The 16878-nt window shown below is 43.4% G+C and overlaps 3 protein-coding genes across 4 annotated transcripts in view; 1 reads left to right on the top strand and 2 right to left on the bottom strand.

The window, feature by feature from the left end:
• Positions 1-227: 227 nt before the first annotated feature.
• matn3a (matrilin 3a) lies at positions 228-2506 on the bottom strand. The gene is made up of 4 exons (XM_052052579.1): positions 2277-2506; positions 1310-1888; positions 895-1020; positions 228-781 (listed from the first exon to the last, which is right to left on the bottom strand). The coding sequence occupies exons 1-4, from the start codon at positions 2281-2283 to the stop codon at positions 567-569; spliced, it is 927 nt and encodes a 308-aa protein (XP_051908539.1). The 5' UTR covers positions 2284-2506; the 3' UTR covers positions 228-566.
• Positions 2507-4606: 2100 nt separating this feature from the next.
• laptm4a (lysosomal protein transmembrane 4 alpha) lies at positions 4607-8404 on the bottom strand. The gene is made up of 7 exons (XM_052052583.1): positions 8149-8404; positions 7328-7448; positions 6993-7069; positions 6708-6830; positions 6156-6251; positions 5927-6025; positions 4607-5255 (listed from the first exon to the last, which is right to left on the bottom strand). Exons 1-7 carry the CDS (start codon positions 8248-8250, stop codon positions 5181-5183), a joined length of 693 nt encoding a protein of 230 aa, XP_051908543.1. The 5' UTR covers positions 8251-8404; the 3' UTR covers positions 4607-5180.
• A 136-nt stretch (positions 8405-8540) lies between these two features.
• The window catches only part of rngtt (RNA guanylyltransferase and 5'-phosphatase), a 35993-nt gene continuing 27655 nt past the window's right edge, over positions 8541-16878 (top strand). The window contains exons 1-8 of one of the 2 annotated variants that reach the window (XM_052052539.1): positions 8541-9627; positions 10491-10600; positions 10686-10789; positions 10937-11025; positions 11713-11788; positions 13824-14073; positions 15525-15634; positions 16121-16222. In XM_052052539.1, the coding sequence (XP_051908499.1) occupies positions 9564-9627; positions 10491-10600; positions 10686-10789; positions 10937-11025; positions 11713-11788; positions 13824-14073; positions 15525-15634; positions 16121-16222 (905 nt within the window). In that variant the 5' untranslated portion in view covers positions 8541-9563. Of the gene's footprint in view, positions 9628-9669; positions 10399-10490; positions 10601-10685; positions 10790-10936; positions 11026-11712; positions 11789-13823; positions 14074-15524; positions 15635-16120; positions 16223-16878 lie in introns of those variants that run through there. The other variant, XM_052052540.1, reaches the window with a different exon arrangement.

The raw sequence follows: 16878 nt of genomic DNA, 5'->3' as shown, positions 1-16878 counted from the left end.
CGATTGATCAGCTCTAATATACTGTATATTTAAAAAAATAATGTTCGCATTAAAAGTTATGTAGTTTCAATGCAAATTTATACAACACAATGTACTACATTTTCATGATATTTCAAACGAAATCAGAAAAAAACCCCACAAAAATGTATACAAAATATGCACTCGTATGCAGTTGAGGTCACAAAATATATTCCAGATTTGACTTGTCTTTGGTGTTTCAGTCTAGATGAATGACGGACGCAGTTGTTGAAGAGACTAGACGTCACTTTAGATGCGATCAGTTTTTCTGTGCGCCCTTGACAGTCTATTGCAAGCTTGACATCCATCCAGCAACAATGGAATAGCACATGTGCGCGTTGCAGCAGTCCATGTCTCCGACACCCACTGGGCAGCCTGTGCAAATAAATGAAAAGGGTCGCGCTGTGTGGTCGCCGGGATGGTGTTTTGATTGCACGGTCGCGTCAGCCGAGCGTCAACACTCACGCCTATGTTGAGCATCACACGCGGCCCAGTGCTTCCTCAAGGCGCCCAATTCTCTGGGCGAAATCGGCAAGTGGCCTCGAAAGTTAAGGAGGGGGATATCTGCAAGTACGTTTACCGGTATACTCTTTGCCAATAGAGTAAAATTGAGTTGAGTAGGCTTGCTCAGTGCAGTATGTGCTATTTAAAACATGAAGGATATGCGTGGTAGTAAGCTGCTGCAAGACCACCTGCGTCTTCTTCTGGAAAGCCAGTGTGGCTTCACACTTGCAAGGATCCACCGCCACCTGTACCTTCACCTCTTCATCACAGTAAAGACAACCTGTCACTGTGTTAGTTCATGCACGTGGAGTCATATTCAACGGACACATGAATGATATTAGCGAGGTCAGGTTAATGTTCCCTTGCACTTACGTTTCTGGGAACATGTTTTCCGGTCGGCATTCAGGATATAACCGGTGCGGCACTTGCAGTAATAAGAGTCAATGTTGTTGACACAAATGTGCTCGCAGTCATTTCCAGTGGCGCAGGGGTCCGGACCTAGGCCGGGAGGTTAAAGGGTGGATTCATTTGCCAGCATGCAATACACTAGGATGTTGTAGTATAAAAGCGTAAAATAGTGGAAAGGTTATTACAGTCAGATTTAATCAGGTTCTAGTGCTGACATCTGCAGTCCATGTCGGGGTTCCGAATTTTCTTTTCCTTAAAAATTATTCTAAAATGATCCGAAGCACGGAACACCCCCGTTAGACTGTAGGTGCCTCCGGTCGTGCGACTAGAACCAAGGTTAAATGGTACAGGAAGGTCTCGCGGGCCATTGTCGTCCTACCACACAAGGTCTCCCGAAACTTGGAGGTGAGCTTCTCAATAACACCGTAGGTCTCCACATAGAAGACGTGGTCCTCCACAGGCAAGCTGGCCATCCGCTTCAGAGACGCCATGTCCGCACGGTCCACCCCGACAGCGTAGATCTCGATGCCGTCGGCGCGAGCCGCGGCGGAGATCTGCTCCACGTGGTCCTGAGGCCTCCCATCTGTCACGATGATGGCCACTTTGGCAATGTTCCGAGAGTGAGGCCGGGCTCCGGACTCCTCGGTGAAGGCTTCGTTCACAGCCGTCTTGATGGCCATACCCGTCATGGTGCCCGCGGCCAGCGGCTCGATGCGGGAGATAGCTTTCTTCATGTCGGGCTTGTTGAAGTGGTCTTTGAGCAGGAACTCGATCTTGACCGTGCTGGCGTAGTTGACCACGGCCACTCTGGTGGCGTCCGAGCCAACCGCCAGAGTGTCGACCACGAGCGCCAGGAACGTCTTGACCTTCTCAAAATCGCTGATGCGGATGCTACGCGAGCTGTCAATGATGAAGACCAGGTCCAAGAGGCGGCGTGTGCACTGAGACTCTGGTGACTCTGGTGATCAACACGGCAGCATTAAGGCTATCTCAGTATTACTACGTGCCAGTTCTTAGCACAGACAGAACCATTGTGGGTTGAGGCAAAGACCGACACGTTCAGCCATGACTAACACAACTGACTTTTCGTCCTGTTTGACATGCACAGAGAACATTTTGCCTTTGTGCATCGTCTCCAGAAGATTGTCAAATGAGACTAGGGGCCTGCATTCATTCGTTTCACATTGGTCTATATCCTTTCATCCTGAATGAAAAGGATACCAGACAAGAAAAAAAAACACAAAGATGTCACCCGTTAAGGTAGACTTGGAATTCTTTTTCCTCCCAGTCATTTATACAGACACATAGAATACCATTCAAACGTCTGGTCACTAGTAATAGTCTACCTGTCATCACGGGACTGATGGTGGTGGTGAAGCCGCTTTGGGTACTGACCGGCTGTGGAGTGGTGGACTCGACTGGTGCCAGAGTGGTTGTCACTGGTGGCGTGGCGCTTGTGGTTGATGTTGGTGGCAGAGTCGGCGCCGCGGTTCGGCGTTGAGTGGGAGGGACAATTGGGAGGTACGCCGCAGGTCTAGTTGCCGCTGTGGGGTTAGGTTTTGTCGGACACGGGCCTTTTGGGTAATAATGGCCTATGGCGTAATGCTGGGGGTGGTGCACTAGAGGTGGGGCAATACCTTTGTAAATATGGGGCACCTGTGGAACCACTTGCCCTTTGAATGTGTGCTGATAGGGCCACATAGGGACTGAGGGTCTGTGGTAAGTCACTGGAGGAGATCGATAAGGAAAAAGTCGATACACTACCGGTGGGAGGATCCTTGGTGGCTGGTAGTGGTAGTGATACCCTCCTCTATTCGTGTAGTCACCTCTGTGAACTACGGGGCCACCAAAGAGGAGATCATTAGTAGGTCAAAAGGAAGATCGTGTAAGTGTACACCAAAGCCGCATTTCCACTGAATGGAACAGGTCAGTTTGCCTCAGATCGATTTCATTTTGATTTGGGGGCCTTTTACGATGGAAATAATGACAAATCTCATCATTTCTACTGTTGGGCATACTGCAAAGTGGAACGATACCCCTAAAAAGGGAGTTGGTATGGATAAAATATGTCTTGCTCTTTCACAGTAGGATTTATACTTCCTGGTGACGTTTGAAGGGAAACCTGGATTAATGTGCAACATATAAAAATTGAACTGACCTGTGTTGGATGGTGGAAATGAGGCTTTTGTAATTTTCAGTCATGTAAACAGCACAGTGCAAAAACTTTAGTCCACCAAAAGCATTGTTTTAATCGTCTTTTCAATCATAATGATACCCGAGTGTTCATTATTACTTTGCTTATAATGGTGGCCTAAGACTTTTGGCGCCAAACTAACAAAAGTGAAGAAGAAGTCAACGTTTTGTTTTTTTGTCTGTGTTAGTGCGATAGCAGGATTACTTCATCTTAATTAATCACTCCTCGGTAGAGGAGTCGGGCCACTACATTGAGGTCAAGATGCACATCTCTCCACAAAGGTGTTTTTCAGTAATCCAGCTAATGAACAAAGATCCTTGGAGGAGGTAGCAACCACTTTCTTTTCAGCAGAAAGATCAGCGGAAATAGGAACGTGTGTAGTTGAGTTGTCTGCGACAAGTCAAGACTTTACATTGATAGTCGCACAACATCGCAGACCAATAAATAGCATTTACTTCTAGCAAAAATGGTAGGATTGGACACTTTTCATTGGTCAGCGACAGAAAGTAAGATTTCACGCCTTGCACAATACCTTATTTTTTGTTTTTGTTTAGAAGATGACATTACTTGGCACACTATGTTCTATTTGACAATCAATTATAACTGCTCCAGAATGTAATCTTCCAGGAAAATATGCTGCACACGATTCGATAAAGCTTGTGGCTTGAAGTAAAAACTTCCAAACCTGCATGACACAGTGCCGTTCTACATCAGTATATTGGCGCTCATTAAATTTAGCAGCTTAGCGCATATGCTCATTGATAATAATTCATATAAAAAATTGTGAGTAAATAATGCAGTACTTCCTCTATCCTGAAAAATGCTGTAGCATAAAATAATTGCATCTTGTATCAATTTCTTTAAAGGGAGAGTTGAACATACTTTCTGGGTTGAGTGTCCTTGTGGGTGGTCGTCCGTTGTTTCTGCTCTGTGCAAAGCTCTGCGCGTTGAGCCGGTAGGTGGCCAGCACGTCGCCCAGCATTAAGGGGGTGCCGCACACGAGACCCCACAGCCAGCACTTCATCATCACCATCATCCGCATCCCCCCCCCTTCGCAACTGACACTGGCGGTCTCCTCTCCCGACAGGGTCCCGAAGCTCCTCATATGAGGAGGCCCGCAGCCAACGCGTCACAAATACATTTCAGTTGGGGGCTGGCTCACATGACCTCCTGGCCTCTGTGAAGGATGGCACGCATGGTGGTCGAAAATATGTGAGCTACATATTCTGGGAAGGAGGGTAACGGCAAGTTCATACAATTATCAAACTCAACACTTGCGTGTACGTTGTGCTGTATTATGTATACTGCATGCTTGTGGCTGACTAGCAAGCGTCTATTCAGTTTAGCATCTATTTGGGGAGTGGCCTGCTTTAGAATGCAGCTTGTAAGCAAGGGGCAAGGAACTCATGACTCAGGCATCTATTAGATTCCCCTGAATCGGCAGAGACCCAGACAAATAAAATAGAAAATTAAATAACGACAGATGGTCTCAAGTCTTTATTGAAGTCAGTTATATTAAAGCGGGTATAATGAAATGGAACAAAAGAAGCATGGTTAAGTAATGGAAGGGCATGCAACAACAACAAATGTTTCATGACAGATGAGTTGATGTCAAGCTGGTGGCAAAGCAGCTTTTTTTCTCCCTCCCTCCTTGTACGCTGCTGGAAAACTAGCTGGCAGCAGAGTGCGATGTAAACATCTGAGCTGGTGGTGGTAGTGGTGAACCACAGCAAAGCTAAAAAAAATAACATCAAAAAATAGTGCTGTGGCGCGCTTCTCAAAATTGAGATACAATTGTTCTTACCTCTTAAAAAGATCAACAATTAAGGAGCTACAATTAAGTGGATTGTCAGTCTACATGAGGATGATGCTGGATTGTTGACTGCATTTGATTGAAACACTAAATGAAAATAAAAAGGCTGGCATCGTTCCGTTCATCTGGATTTTCTCTGTCATCTTTGCACAAAATATATACAGTAGATAAGAGGCGGAGAGGGTTAGTGAGGGAATGTAGAAATGCATTTGGCTGCGTGTGTTGTCCACAGTGGGCTGGTCCTTAAGACGGCATGTACGGCGGGGGAGGGTCCTTGTCAGGCATGTTTACTGCCATCTCGTAGGTGGGCAGATCCGACTGCGTGAGACGGGGAAGAAGAAAGGCAATTACAGGTGTGGACAAAGCCAAAGTCAGTTATTCCATTTGCTGGCTACTAAAATCACTGGTGTAAAAGTCAAGGTCTACTTCTTTTGGCTTGTTTGTTTGTCCACCCAATACCTGACCGAAAACGATCGTTGTACAGTAACTCAAACATTTGTGTGCAACAAGGGTGTGTTGACTTATGTTATCCATTGTATGTATGTTGAGACTTTTGGCTTGTCTCATCAGGGGTTGACAAAGCAAGTCACTTTGACGCGGACGCTACCTACCTACCCATTTTTTTAAATCTAACCTGAGCCATCTGCACAAAAGGTAGCATCATGTACAACTGGGCAAAAGAACAACTAAACTACCAGTGCTGTATTTGTTTTTTTTACAATCATGACAGGCTTCCTAGAAAAAGCGAGTGAATATTACTCGCACATTTTCACACTTAGGATGCTCTCGAATACAGTCGGAGTGCATGAGTGTGGTTGGCATGACCCCTGCTGGTGCCTGCCGTGTATGACACATAAAACAGGCTTTATAATGTGCACTTCATGACTGCACTTATCTACTAAGAGCCGTTAACAAAAATGCTTTTATATTTTGAAGTGGTTATGAGAAAGGTCAAATTAGTATTTGTCTTTCTAAGCATGCAAACAAACCTGGGGCTGATTCTCAAAGGAGAGGAAGACAGAGACATCCGGTTTGTTCCTGTTGTTGATGTACTTGTAGCAGTTCCACACACAGTTCATCAAATATGCCTGCAAAAAAAATAAAATAAAAAAATCCAATACATAAAACTTCGATCATCCAACTAAATGCCCGTCCCAATAAGGCTTAAGTTATGATAACAGCTATAATAAATGGATGGAAGGGTGGAGGCAGTTTTACCTTGAGGACAATGAGGAAGGTAAATAGGACTAGCACGAAGAAAAACAGGAACCGTGGGTCTAGAGACAGGAGGTTATCCTTGTACGGGAAATCCGGCTGAGGAAAGAGAGTTGGAAAATCAATCCGGTTAAAAGGTCCACACTTATACTAGTCCTATTTCAACAACAAAGCGTGTGACGGAAAAGTGGTTAGGACTGCACGACTGTCCGTGTTTTATGTTATGTGTTGTGTTTATTATTTTACTTTATGTTAACTGTTTTGTAAAGCGCTTTGTTACAGCTGCCGCTGTTGTGAAAGCGCTATATAAATCAGCATGTATTGTATTGTATTGTATTGTATTTCCACTTAAAGGACAAAAGTGGACCAGTTGATTCATTTGTGTTAAGCAATCATGTCATTGTTTATCAACTGAAATATAGATGAGTACCAGGAACTCAAGCAAACTAAGAACCTCGTTTTTATTCAAAAATGGCCTCTCAACGGTGTGTCGTTAATCAAGCAATGGCAACAAAGTCAATGTGCTGAGTCCCAGCCATCAGCTTGTGGACTAACCAGCTGGTCCAGGTACTCCTGTATCCTAGGCAGATAGGTGAGAGAGCTGCAGGCCACGAGGCAGCTTAAAGCAAAGTCGAACATCTGGTAGCAGAAGAACGGGATGAGCAGACCACTGCGATGCTAGAGGCAAAAAAAACCACCCAACAAAAACAAACAGGCCTTAATTAACAGCAATGTGGATGGAGACATTCTTGTGGAAAGCCAGATATAATAAATGGAGAAGGAAAAAAAAACATTGTTCTTGCAAAAGTTTTCAGGCAGGCTAAATAAATGTGGACTTACAGTAATGGCACCATACAGCAACATAGCACTGATAGTGACCATGAATAGAGAGATGGCCAATCCGGCACCGGCATTACCTGGTTAAATAGAAGAGAAAGACTATTTTGGTTCATGTTTAATAGTGTTTACCAACTTTCAATGAGCATTGGCACATAGTATACATTAAAAAAAATCACAAAAAGTGGATGCACTTAATTATTCTGTTTGTCACTAGACATCACTGACTAAGAAAGATTACTGGTACTAGAGACACCTGTGGTAAATGCTGTCTTCCCAATAAAATCTTAACCTATTGCATACCCAATGAAGACTCCACTTAGCATAATTTAACATACCTGACATCCTGTCGGATGTTAAGTAATGGTCAATAACTGCATACTGTAAGTTGACAGAGGGAATGCTTTCTGGATGGGTCGCTGCAACTGTTAGCAGGATTCCCATCAACAAATTGATTACCTGTGGGGGAGAAATACAAACCAGCATTGATAATGCATTTTTTAAGGAACCTAGTCAACCTGCGCACATTTTCCTTTCACAATGAGGTGAGTATTTTTTTAATGTAAAATACTCACCTTCCATCCTTAAAAAAATAAATGACAGACTAATTCATTCAAATGTAACAATGATTCCACTAACAACCCAGGCTAATCGTAGCTCCTCCCTGACATACAATGTTGATCTTTCTGTCAATATGTATCACTTTTCTGTCTTTGTTGTTCTATTGCTCTAGCTATGTGTTTGCTACATTTTCGGTACAGTAACTGTGATATCAAAACGGTTTGTTCAGCTCGCTGGCTGTGTCGCTAACCGACCTACATATCATTTGTCTCGAAATCAGACGTTACCCATCTGCGATGGCTATGGAGTTGTTCTTGTCAATACGTTTGTGGATCATGTTTTCATTTTTTTCACTGTGTGAATAAAAAAAATAAACAACTAAAGCGTACGTTTATATTGGGAAACGAGCTGGCTAAGGTTAGCATTTGGTGCTAACATGACAGTCATCCACCGTTTGGAATTCAAGGCCATTGTCGGAGCAACAACAGATCAAGGATCGACGTATTTTCACTTAAAATCTGTTACAATGCCAACACATATGACACAAATCGTTTCTAGCATTAGTTTTCAACCAATCCAAATCGATTTTATAACGTACCATGTACCATGTTCCGAGGATGATCGTCCCTGTCCGGACATGGCAACATCCGCAGCACCTGGTGCTGTACAGTTTATCTCGACTGAGTTTAAAGTGCTGCATTCCCCTCCTCCAAAGTATCGCTCAAGAGTCCGCAAATATATGTATGTATAAAAAAAATATTGTACAATTAAGCAGGGAAAAACGCCTCCCCTTGACAGGGTGCACTTCCGCGTCTCTCTGGATGAAAACAAACACCCGGAAAGGGAAGCAAGTATGGCGCGTCAGGAAGGTCAAAAACTATTGCAGTAGACACGCCCATTGTTGTCAAACGCTTTATTGCCACAGCGTTTGTCAACTCACCAGCGAGTTGCAAAAGCCCGACAACTGTCCTGATCGTTCGAATCAGGTCTGCAGAATACGGACTCTCGAAGACCGGAGTTGGTGATCCCTGGCGTAGAATGTGCAACAAGATGGGTGAACAAAACGGGACCTCATTGTTTTTAATGCCAGGGCGCTCCTTGCATAATTAATGAGAATATATTTTATATGATGATGATTATTATTGCAACATTACAAATATTTTGGTTGTAGTCCATGTTTCATGTTCAATTTTATGTACAGAGCTTTGTTACATCTGCAGTTGTTGGAGTTCCTGTATAAATATTGAGAAAGTCGGTGCAGGAGCTAAGGCACGTTATATCGTTCAGAAGGTTTACAAGCAAGGGGCAGCATCACAGAGGATGTAAAAAAATTCAAGACACGATGACGCCTTGATTGTTTTCCTCGAAAGTCGCTCGGTGATGTAAACATTTGTTTTCAGTAATGTGCTTTAACATTTTTAACCTAATTTGCCAAATAGTTCCGAAAATAATATCAGAAAACTGCCAATACTTCTTCATCCATGATGACTATTTTTATTGCCCCACAAAAACATATTTTCATAGAAATAAAAATAGTTACGCCTAACTGTAAAGGCAATAAAGAGAAACGGACGCTCATCCAAATAAATACCGAGCTGATATTATCTTAGACAAGATGAGATGATCAAAAAATTGGGAGAGTTCAACTTCCGAGTGACACGGGAACGCAACACGGGCACCCTGATGGAGCGTGAATGAGAAACCGAGCTTGTTTATTTAGCTGATCCAGCTACCATGCTTATAGTCGTGCGGACGCTATGTTTGCCAAATTGATACCAATTAAGACCTAAGACAAACTGGTGCAACGTAAAACTAAATGCCCTGTGTTTGTAATTTTGAACGATATTCCTAAATGAGCTCAACTGGCTGCAAAGAAGAAGAGGCCTTTGAATCCGCGGTGTTTGGGTGAGCCACAACCCTGGGATTAGGGTGATATCAACTTGCAGACGCGTTGGATCATCGTGTAGCCTGAGAGACCAGCTTGTCCGTTACACCTACGGTCGGGAGCTAACCATGTCACACACGGGACCTCCTCCCCGATGGCGGAATTGTCCCAGGAGAGGACAACCAGTGGCGGGTGAGACAGTCGATTTCCAATTGCACTTATTAGCGTCATTTGCATGACATTATATTTAGCTAAGTCGTCATGTAGCATTATTAATTTCTGTTATAATCTGCTATTCGCAAGATTATACACGTGTTTTCCGTCTCAGAACAATACGATTACATTTTCATCCATTATAAAAATATTATAATAAAATTGTTCCAACTGCACTTGCTGTCCCCTGTCATTGAATGTTAGCATCACAATATGCTAACATTAGCCAGTAGTGTTGCGTTTGTAAAAATGGGAGTTTTGAAGAATTGCTGTGTGGCAAATCGTCCAAACGATGCTTATTTATTCAACTTAAGTTCATAACGTTGTCGTTTGTGTTTCACCGTTTTATTAATGGTTTTCAAAAGTGTAGTTGCTATGAGGTTGCAGGGTTGTTAATCTATCACGTGTCAAAACAAACCGAGTCTACGCATGCGCACAGTGTGCATTAGAGGGAGTTCGTGTTCAAAATACTTGGTGCAAAAACACAATAACAAAAATCAAATTGGAAGCAGTATAGTTTAGTAGAAGCCATGTGAAGTAATAGGAATAGAATTAATCAGCCAAACCTTTAAACTGTACAGGAACTGTCCCACACTCTTCACAATATCAAATGCTGTCCCTTAAGATCCATACGATGAGTACAGCGTAAGGTTCCACAATATGCTTCTACAATATTTGAACAATAATGTTTTCTGTGTTTGCTTACATAAAATTTCTGTCGAGATGGCCTGGTCTTCATATGAATTGCAGGTGTGATGGTGCCCTGGACTGGTTGCCAGGAGGGCCTGGGAGGCAGATGTGCTAACCAGTTGTCCACCCACTTGCTCTTTTCTATTTGCTAGGTAAATTCCTGCCTATGAAAACTATGCTGGGCCCCAGATATGATGACCAAGTTGCAGAGGAGAACCGATTTTACCCAAACATGCTGTCTAACTACTTGAAGAGTTTAAATGTAAGGAACCTTTGAATCACCACAGTTTGTCTGTCGTATTCACAACAAAGCATCATTTAACATTTTTGTTGTTGTCACTCCTTAGGTGAAAATGGGTTTACTTGTGGATTTGACAAACACGACTCGCTTTTACGACCGCAACGACATAGAAAAGGAAGGGATCAAATATGTTAAGCTACAGTGTAAAGGGTATGTGAAGATCATGACGTTTGTTTGAATTGCTGTTTGTCTATTAGCGCTCAGGAATTGGGTAATGAACAGTCCAGGATCAGATAGAAACAGTCCAGCTCTGGTGGCAGATTATTAATTCTGCAGCATCATAATCTTTCCCCCCAGTCACGGAGAATGTCCCTCTAAGGAGACGACTTCTATGTTCATCCGACTCTGTGAACACTTCATGGAGAAAAATTCTACAGACCTAATAGGTGAGGAGGCAATCTCTCAATTTTTTTTTCTCTGCAGCAGCGGAGTTTGAAATACTCTCTCTGGGGTTTGTATTGTGATTTTGAAAATACAGCCTGACAGAACAAGGTTTGTGTGGGGAGTGACAGAGAAGAAAAAAAAACAGGTTGAAAAAAAACTGACAACAACAAAGCAATTGCAGAATAACATGGTATGACTACCACAAATATTCTTACCAGTGAAGGAAAGGTACACCTTGTGACGAATCGATGCAACGGATTCCCAATAGCACAGTTCAGGTGAGGTATTATGAGCCAAATGGTTCCACATCGTGCCATAGACGACCTGTAGGATGGATAATCCAAAGCATGGAGCTGACATGATCATCAGTGCTGTGAGAGTTTTACCTTCAGCCAATGGGGGGCTCTCTTTCTCCTCTTTGGAACACCAGTTCATTCAACCACACTAGATAAGCTTGAACAAAAGTGTGAAGCTGTCAATCAAACTTACTGTGCACAGGGAGTGTCAGGGCAGTTACACAAATAAAGATGGCCCTGTTGGGTACTCTCAATTAAAGAGGGTAATTCAATTTTAATATAGCTAGAAATCACTTCTCATTTACTATAGACGTGACTTTATTACTGAGTAGCATTATTGTTAATTAATCAATTCCTGTTTTATTATTTTGCTGTTTCCCTGGTGTTCCACAGGTGTTCACTGCACGCACGGGTTCAATCGGACAGGCTTTTTGATATGTGCTTACCTGGTGGAGAAGATGGACTGGAGGTAAGGCTCGCTCACCACATTTGGACTGCTAATGCAGTGTTCCCCTGCAATATCGCAGGTCATCCTTTGCGCCAGATTTTTAAGCCATCTTTTTAAGCCATATCATAGATATGCATCTATTGTGAGTGGGTCTGATCAACGCGGATTCACTGTCGTTACAAGAAGATTGTTAGTAACTGGATCCACCCACAATCTTGTTGCACAAGGTCTTCTGTGACAAGCTCAACCATAAGGTGCTTTGCAATTCCTTTCATCAACCGGTAATCCAGTTCTCTCGATTGTTACCGTGTGTCAGACGAGACAAAGACGTCACTATCAATCAACACAGGCAGAGCAAAGCTGACCAGTTAGCAGAGTTTATTGCTCTCATGCCAGATATGGTTCATGCATTACAGTGACTGATTGCGGTGGGTGGGATGCGAGTCCAGGGATCTTTAGACAGAGGTGGGGCAGTTCGTCTGGGAGGACATGAATGCCTGGAAGCTGCTGTAGACATGTAGGCTGATTAAACCCTCCCACCACCCACTACTTCCTGTGTAATGAATATTCCCAAAGCATTAAGCTCATCCTGTGTGGAGCAAGATAATGCGGCTATCAAATGAAATCCCTGCATGCTGATTCCCCCCTCCCCTTTATGTAATCTCTAAATATTTATAAATAGTCGTAATGACTAAATCATCCATGAAATTAACTGATCATAAACTTTTATTGAAACATTTTTATTATTATTATTTTAATTTGTCTTTGTGATGGCCTCTATGAACCTTTGGCTACATAGACATATGCAGTATTAGAAATGTTGCAAAAACAATGCAATAAATTGTGTTTGCCTTTTATATTAGACAGATGAATCCTGCGGCATAGTCTATTATGAACTCTAATGCAGAAGTAAACGCATAATTGCATTAAAGCTTAGAGGACCTGGTTGAAATTTTGAACAGGAGAGGGGTAAAAAATTCCACCAGGTTCATCTCATGGGCACTCTTCATCCTCAATGTTTTCCATGATTAAGGCCCACGATGTCTTCGCTGGCCTCGAGGGTACGCTGTTTTTCACCCTCACCAGTTATCTCCCGGGCCAGTTAAAGTCCTCAGTAGTTGCATCGTGGCGCAACATTTAAATGTGACTTTGCTGTTTGTTGAACGGCCTGTTCTTTGGAGTCCATTGGTTGTGGCTGCTTTGGTCTGCCTGAGCTGCATTTTAAGTGCACCAAGGGCGCTTCCGCTCATATGCTTCTTCAGTAGCAGTTTGCTGTGGTACTGGCTGTTCTAGGATGCTCAAATGGTTCTGAGCAGTTGGCCACAGAATGAGGTCAGGCAAGAGAATATTTATTTCGATCTCTAGTGGAAAATCAAATTTGTAGTCCAGGTCGACGCATATTTTCCAGTCACCAGTCTGGTCGAGGAAGGTCATATTCGCTCTTGGCAGTTGTTTTGACCGGAAATTCACCTGCTCACAAAGGAAATTTTACTTGGTAGTCATGCCTCACTGGACGGGATGGGAGGCATTGGTGGTTCCTTGCTTCAAAAGTGATTAGCGACTGTTGCAAGACATGCCTCCAAGCATAACAGCCTTGGACCGGATTGGTTTTGCACCTGGTAAGGCAACGTTTCAAGTTCACAGGGGTTTGGCGGAGAGCACAAGTTGGGGGGGCCACATTAGACTGGGGAGCAGTCAACTGCAGGAACAGCAGTTTGTGCTTAGCAGGAAACGCCTGTGATTGCGAAGCCTGAATCTGGTATGGCTGATATTTAGTGTGGTTCATCTGTGTGTGTGTGGCTGGCTCGATGCCGCAACGCAAGCCGCTGATTGTGAGCCATTCATCATGAACCCTGTATTCTTATAGATTGTAAGGTACCACCTACTTGCTCAGCATAATAAAGTGCTCCAGAGCAAACCACAGAGGTTGTTACATCTATACATCAAGACTGAATAATAAATTTGTGAAGCAAAAGTATTCGATACAGCACTTGTGATTGTACAGCATCTGGTCAGTGTGCAACTTCTAATCCTGCCCGTGTTTAACTCTTATCAGCGTGGAAGCAGCCGTAGCAGCTTTTGCCCAAGCCCGGGCCCCCGGGATCTACAAGGGCGACTACCTCAAAGAGCTTTTCCGTCGCTATGGGGATGAGGAGGATGCGCCCGCCGCCCCCACGCTGCCAGAGTGGTGCTTTGAGGATGACGGCGGAGAAGTGGATGATGATGGCAACGCAGTTAACCAGGAGTCCGGGCCCAGCTCGTCCGGGTCAACGCTTGGCAAGCGAAAGAAAGAGAAGCTCAAATTGGTAGGACTTGTGCGCACTTATAAACGGAAGCCGCGTTCCAGTCGATGGATGCTCTTTGGCAGTGTTGCCTCAACGCATTTTACAATAGCCTTGTCTGCTTTTAATCCTGAAAAAAGGAAGCGGCGAATCATCTCAAGTTGCATACAGCATTGATTCAATTCCTCCATCAACATTAACCTGATTCCCTCACTTGCACTTCTGAGATGGAGTAGTTACCAGTGTAAGTAGTAAAAATAACACAATTAAAAGACTTCAAGCAAGACAATCGCTTGAATAGAAAATCATCCACAAAAGCAAAGGGTAAATCCTTAAGTGCACCGAGAGCCTGTGTCAGCATCTACATCTACAGCATCGCGTTGTGGAGGGACCAAGTTGGCAGGCAGAGCTGCGGCTCGCACCGCTGCATTACTCCAGCATCGTTAAGGACTGAAATCTCTTGGTTGTGGTTGAGTGGCCCTCTCAAGGTTACTCACGCTGCTTGGTGGCCAATTGGATCACAAAGATCCAAAGTAGAATCAGAATCAGAATCAGAATCATCTTTATTGGCCTAGTATGTAGAACACACAAGGAATTTGTCTCCGGTATAACACACTGCACTAGTATCAACGTAAACAACATTTAGTGGGTGCTAAATTGTGTGTTTGTGGAAAAAAGATTGCATGATATGGGCAGACGTGTGCGGCTACTAAGATGACGATCCTTTACAAAGATCCCAAATAACGGGTGCTAAATTACACGCTCCATCACTCCAACAGGTTGCATGCCCCGTTGGCAAATGGCGTCGGCATGTGGAGGAGAATGCTGCTCTTTAGGTGGATCTGGTTTTCACCATGAAGCATTTGGCAAAACACCACCGCACAAAATTTCAGTTTGAAGTGACAGAATTGTATTCATTTTTGCACGTCTTTCAGGCACGATTTTTAAAAACGCAAAATTGGCCAGCTCAATTTCTGTCAGGTTTGCTAAATCCTAAATTGATTTGCACTTACCTCCAACATTAATATAAATTCAGATTATTCTATTAAGATGATGTTTTTTTTTTTTTTTTAGTATACTGTAGAAACTCGACATCGAAACGACTGTATCGAGATTTGAACCCGCATCCCTTTATGCTGTGAGGAAGGCCTGTGAACCGCGCGCTACACTCGATTAATATTCTGAAACAAGCATACCGATTTTCTTCAGGTAATGGAAAGGGAGGATCTTGATGCAGAGGAGCAGGCTTATTAAGTTGAATGAATACATAATTCATGGAGCGATGGAGTGATATGGAGAGGTCAAATCAAAAAATAGCTGGATTAATGATGTTTACCAGTTGCTCGGTAACTCCGCTAAGAACCACTGTTTTGCAAGCGTTTCAGCTGCGTGAAAAAGTGTCTCGCCTATATGGTGTAGGAGGAAGTGTTGTTTTTCTGACTTCCAAAGCAGGTGTCTTTCATTGTGCCTCCCAGGGGGCAGTATTCCTCGAAGGTGTCACAGTGAAAGGTGTCACACAGGTCACCACGCAGCCCAAACTCGGCGAGGTCCAAAGAATGTGTCAGGAGATGGCCGAGTGGAACAAGTAAGTACGCTACCTTGTTTTCTGCTAATCCTTCCCCTCTGGGAAAAGGAGTGTGCATGCGTTTGCATATGTGGGCGTATTGTGAGAGGCTCATTTCTCTTCAGTCACCGTAGTGTTATGATCCCGACTCTTTGAAACAGGCGAGAGAGTCAGGAATAGATTTTTTCGGATGAGGAAAATGCAGCTGCAGCTTTTTATCGAAATGGCTCAGATTCAGCGCTGTCTTGACGAGGGAGAACAGTCAACATTATCTCCCATTTTCTGCTCTCTCGAAAGTTGTTCTACCTGTATGGATGTTGCTATAGATATCAATACGAATGTACCGCAGTAATGGTAATTTCCTCGTTCACCTGCGTTTGTCCACCTAGTTAACTTCAGAATGTAGCAAGTGTACAATAACACATATTTATATGTTATAACATCGATATAAATTGAGACATGTCAAGAATTGAATCAACACGATATGTTCCTTTTGCTGTTTCTCAGGTCTGGTTTTCCTGGTGCTCAGCCTGTATCAATGGATCGACAAAACCTTTGTTTCCTGGAGCAGCACCCCTACAAAGTCAGCTGGAAAGCTGATGGGACACGGTGAGCCTCCATAATATTGCTTGATTTGGAACTACCTCAAAGTCTACCAGACCATGCTAAATTAATATTTGCTTTGCTTGTGAGATTAGACCATCTCACCTTCAGCAGTCCTAATAGAAGCTTGGCAGCCTTGATCATGAAAACATATAAATAATAAAGAATTTAAATCAGAGCCTATTGAAGTTGTATTTTCAGAGGTGTTAAAATCAGCTTTGTTTCCATTAGTGAAGATGGCGTTGATGCGATTTGTGTTTAATTACTGGCCTTCATATAGCAAACCAACCTGGTATATTTGTTGTCGAAACTAAGATGAAATGGAAACTCTTCATCTGATATTTGTGAACCAAAGACTTGTTCACAAACCCCCCCGCTCACTCAAAAAAACAAGAATACCTCATTAAATCAGAGAGCAACCTAACCTAACTCTGAATACAGATATGAGTCATCGTTCAGCAGTTGCACATAGAGTGACATAAAAAGTCGACACACCTGCCTAAGTGGACAAGTCAGCCAGTTCGATTGCAAACCACTTGGACCATTTTGTGAAAATATGGCATGACAGAGAAGTCTTGCACATGGTCATGATGAGCCCAGCCCTTAGATCCCGGCCCTCAGCCGGTGCTCATCTCTGTTTTATGCCACCGGATTTGACCAGG

This window comes from Hippocampus zosterae, chromosome 19 (genome assembly GCF_025434085.1).
Source record: "Hippocampus zosterae strain Florida chromosome 19, ASM2543408v3, whole genome shotgun sequence".
NCBI classification, from domain to species: Eukaryota; Metazoa; Chordata; class Actinopteri; order Syngnathiformes; family Syngnathidae; genus Hippocampus; species Hippocampus zosterae.
The sequence above is the reverse complement of the archived record's forward strand: the minus strand, read 5'-3'. Positions and strand labels throughout refer to the sequence as shown.

Excerpts from the sequence above, each read along its gene's own strand:
- matn3a (XM_052052579.1), bottom strand. Across the intron at positions 1,021-1,309 it reads GTTTCGGGAGACCTTGTGTG|GTCCGGACCCCTGCGCCACT; the intron begins GTAGGACGACAA and ends CTCCCGGCCTAG. Across the intron at positions 782-894 it reads GAAAACATGTTCCCAGAAAC|AGGTGAAGGTACAGGTGGCG; the intron begins GTAAGTGCAAGG and ends ACTGTGATGAAG.
- laptm4a (XM_052052583.1), bottom strand. The coding sequence starts at position 8,250 with ATGCAGCACTTTAAACTCAGTCGAGATAAACTGTACAGCACCAGGTGC. Across the intron at positions 7,449-8,148 it reads TCCTCGGAACATGGTACATG|GTAATCAATTTGTTGATGGG; the intron begins GTACGTTATAAA and ends TCTCCCCCACAG. Across the intron at positions 7,070-7,327 it reads AACATCCGACAGGATGTCAG|GTAATGCCGGTGCCGGATTG; the intron begins GTATGTTAAATT and ends CTATTTAACCAG.